This window comes from Protobothrops mucrosquamatus, unplaced genomic scaffold, assembly GCF_001527695.2.
Source record: "Protobothrops mucrosquamatus isolate PMUCROS unplaced genomic scaffold, P.Mucros_1.0 scaffold608, whole genome shotgun sequence".
Taxonomy (NCBI): domain Eukaryota; kingdom Metazoa; phylum Chordata; class Lepidosauria; order Squamata; family Viperidae; genus Protobothrops; species Protobothrops mucrosquamatus.
Genome location: NW_015386906.1, coordinates 535,383 through 539,699, shown reverse-complemented (window position 1 = coordinate 539,699; position 4,317 = coordinate 535,383). Strand labels below are relative to the sequence as shown.

General features: G+C 44.7%; 1 protein-coding gene across 1 annotated transcript in view; it reads left to right on the top strand.

Annotated features, from left to right (window-relative positions):
• BHLHE22 (basic helix-loop-helix family member e22) overlaps nucleotides 1-469 on the top strand; it is a 1,646-nt gene extending 1,177 nt beyond the window's left edge. Inside the window, exon 2 of the mRNA XM_029284459.1 lies at nucleotides 1-469. This exon is cut by the window's left edge and continues 9 nt beyond it. Coding sequence (XP_029140292.1) covers nucleotides 1-469 — 469 coding nt within the window.
• The last annotated feature ends 3,848 nt before the right edge of the window (nucleotides 470-4,317 follow it).

Genomic DNA, 4,317 nt, shown 5'->3' with positions numbered 1-4,317 from the left:
CGGCGGCGGCGGCGGCGGCAAGAAGTCCAAGGAGCAGAAGGCGCTGCGGCTCAACATCAACGCCCGCGAGCGGAGGCGCATGCACGACCTGAACGACGCGCTCGACGAGCTGAGGGCCGTCATCCCTTACGCCCACAGCCCCTCGGTGCGGAAGCTCTCCAAGATCGCCACGCTTCTCCTGGCCAAGAACTATATCCTCATGCAGGCGCAGGCCCTCGATGAGATGCGCCGCCTTGTCGCTTATCTCAACCAGGGCCAGGCTATTTCGGCGGCCTCGCTGCCCTCTTCGGCGGCGGCTGCGGCGGCCGCGGCGGCCGCTTTGCACCCGGCTCTCGGGGCCTATGAGCAGGCGGCGGCAGGCTACCCTTTCAGCGCCGGCCTGCCGCCCGCCACCTCTTGCCCGGAGAAATGTGCCATTTTCAATAGCGTCTCGTCCAGTCTCTGCAAACAGTGCACGGAGAAGCCTTAAAAGAGACGCGGACTTCTGTCCGATCCCTTCGTCGTTCGTCGCAGTACTTCCTCGGCCGGACTTTGCTGCAGCCGCCTTTAAGGGGATGGTCATGGGGATGGTGTGGGGAGTTCAGTGCAACCGAGACCTCAGAGAAGTTTAACACACACAATCGCATTTCCCCCCCCCCCCGAAAAGGTGTATTGGGGGGAGGAGGGTGAAATGTGATCCTGGAGAACTCGAAGATTCGGAGAAAATCTGTATGCCACGTCGTTTCTTTAAGACTTCCAACTTTGGAGAACTTTTGCTATCGGCAACCAAGGTTTGGAAGATTGCTCGGTTTTCAGCCAGGGAAACAGGTGGCAGGAAGCAAACTGGATTGTAAACTCAGACAAATCAAGAAGGGCACTTAAAAGGGGTTTTTAAAAAAAATGTTATTTTATTTCATTGCTTCTGAGCCAGAGAACATGCAAACTTGAAACGTAGACTTCCTGAAATTAGATATGTGCAAAAATTGCTCTGAAATTCCTTGCATTTTTATTTGTTCTGAACTTTTGAGCCTGTGAAAATGAGCTAAGTTTTGGCAGAGAGTGTTTACTTAAGAAGATGTAAAAACTGTTCACATGGCTGAAGTATTGCAGGTTTATTATTATTTTTAAAGATGTGCACCTTGTTTCTTTTCACTTTGCAATGCTATGTGTACCAGAACACATATTTATTTCAGTGATCTTTTCATGACAATGTTCATCCTGTGTTAAAAGTTATGTGTGCTTTTTATTTTTCAAATGCTTCTTTAAAATCTCATTAACTTAAACTTTGTGCCAAGTGTTTAAAATATTTGATTTGCCAAGGATGTTCGAACCAGAAATCTTGATGTATCCAAACTGCTGAGGTTTATGAAAGGTCATCTGGATTTTTAAGTTGCATCATCCCTGTATTTATAAATTGAGCTTTAATAAATTGCTTCAGTCCAAAAATGAGGGGAGAAGTGTTTTCTTAACTGCTGAATGAACTGGACTGTGGTGAATAAACAAACTTTTTGCAACATGCAAAAAAAATGTTTTAATTACTATCACCATAAGGCACAGGCAATAGTTCTTGTCAAGTATATGCCAAAGACTTTTCATGTGGCAGTGTTTGATTTTTCTGGAATAAAGCTAGTTTTTTTTTAAATGTAAAAGTTATTTTAGGTGAAAGTAGACATTTCAGTTTTATAAGAAGGGTTACATATATTTTACCTTCAGAATGATAGAAATTGGAAAAATAAAGGAGTGTTTACCTCAAAAATATATTTGAAAATTAATACTATAGTTTTGTTTTCTCATACAGTTCAAAACAATTTAAGTTGAAGTGTATGAATTTTAAATTGATCCAGTTAAATGAAACCCAGTGTTCCTCTTAATCCTAGCCACATTTATTTGTAGGTGCCCCACTGATTCCAGTATTTTTTTTTTTACCTTTGGTTAAGCATGCTTGGCATTGTAAGATGAAAAATAACTTTTAATCTGTGTCAACCAAACAGGCTGTGATAAGTAACTAGGGTTTTATTTAAGTAATTTTGTTTCCAACTGTAAAAGTAATTCCAATGAATTAAACTGGACGAAACGTTTAATTTAGACCTGGGCCTAAATCTAACTCTGTTTACATTAATATGATTTGGGGCTAGGATAAATAATGGGATATGAACTGTTGTTGGACAGAACTGGTCCATAGATACAGCTCCTAATAAGTACAGTTCCTGAACATTTTTATCTTCTCTGCTTCGGTCCTGAAATCTTTGAGATTTGGTATTTCCAGCTACTTCCTATAATCCAAATTTGATCTGCCAGCTTTGGATAGGCAAAACGACTGCTCTGAAAGCTCCTTGGCAGGTCAAGGACATATAAAGAGTGATCTACATGAAAATAGGTCAGTAAGAGGACGGCAGTGATGTATGGTCGGTTGTATGTATATCTATGTCAGAAAAATAGCTTTTATTAAAATATTTTGAACAAATCTTCATCCCACCTTTATTTGTAAGAGGAGTGGAAAGAAGTCAAGCACCCCCGCAATTCTCTTTGCTCTGTTCAGACACCCGGAAAAAAAGGCAACAGACTCGTTAAGAAGAGTAACGCACCAAGCTGCCCTTACTCTTACTCAGAAGGCGAGGAAAGGCTTGCGTGCAGGTGAGCCTTCACCTTGGCTTCCTGGAAGAGAAAAGGTGGTGCTCTAACAAGGACCGCTGGAGGGAAGCCTCCCTTTTGTCCATAGGATTGTGCTCCAGGTTCATACGGAAAAGTTCTGGACTCTCACGCTAAGGTGGACATAACCTAGAGAAACTTTAGGAAGCGCCGCAGGCGGTGAGTCTCCGCGACCTATCGAATCCCAGGATCCGATCAGATCCACCTTTCCCCAGGGAAGCGCGCCAGTCCATTCGACTAGGGGGGGGGAGCGTTCCTCACGTGCCCACGCGCTTGCGATCCCGAGATGTTCTGGGGGAGCGAGCTCGTCTGCCATCGTCTGGGTCTACCTCGACTGGGTCAGCATTCGTTCTTCCCTCGGCCTTCTTTCTGGGAATGCCCTCAAATGCTCCAGGGGACGGAGGGGGGGAGGAGGAACCACCGGATAAAGATTTTCTGCTCCACTTCTCATTTAAAAAAAAAAAAAGATTAATTAATCAGAACCTGTAACTTTTCAGGAATAATAACTGTACAGTGGAGTGAAAGTAGCTAGACAAGGGTGAGCAACTCACCCTGAGGCGTCAGGAGAAACCATCTCTCAATATTTACCAGACAAAGCCTGGGTGCGTCTGATTGTGATTATTAAAACAATTTCCATGGCGATGTCTAATATTATGTTAATTCGAAAACAACTGTGTATGAAAACTGTCTACTATAATACCTAAATTCATTTAATGAAACACGTCGTTAAGGCAATTAGACCTCCTGGATGTGATTAAGGAACATAATTACGACACTGTTCTGCGCCGTAATTGGGTGTCTTTAATCAAGGGGTAAAGTGATCAGCAGAACAGCCATTAGTTTGTATTGTTCTGTTCCTGCTGTCCATCATCCTGATTAGGAATCAAACGCAGCCGAAAGCCTGCTTGTCCCTTCCACGACCAGACATACCCACCGCATGACAGACGGAGGCAGATTTAAATCGCCTGGATTCCCCTCTTCAGGAAAAGGCGGCCCTCAAAGACGAGCAGACCCCTTGATTCAAGCTGGGCGGGGGCGAGGAGGGGATCGAAAGGCTAAAGAAAGGGAAAAAACTGGGAAATGGGGAGCGGGCGGGAAACATTTAGCGAATAACCTCTTGGCCAAGCCAAAAGATTCCGGAAAAGCTGCTTTTGCAGTTTCTCCTTACAGCTCTTTTTGGTATAGCTATTCTCTACTGCCTCACTTCAAAACAAGGTCTTGGAGTTAGAAACAAGGTCGTGGATGTTGTCAGTTTTAGGAAGCAACCTTCGCACCTCACATTACGCGGGAACAAACGTAGGTAGCTGTGGCAGTACCGGATCACGAGCTTTCCTTCGGCTCCGCTGAGTTTAGATTGTGGGGACCAGAAGATTCCCTTAGGGCTTGAACCTTTGCCTTTTCCGGGATGCTGTGAACAGAGCCTTAGTCTTTAGGGTAGAGCACACTTGTCTTTTTCCTTTCATTTCCCCCCTTTCTCGGTCCAGGTCCGTTTTTTGCAGCAGCAGGAAGCAAAAGTTCAAGGACTACTGGCTTTCCCTCAGCTCAGCGAGCGTTTCTCGCTCCCGTGTCTTTCTTTTCCACTCTCCTTTCCGCTAAGTACTCGGTGGATTTGTCTGCTAGTTGTTTTTGCGACAACTGTCAGCTGAGATAAGAAATATACCACCAACCTCTAGTTCGGTCGAAAGTTTC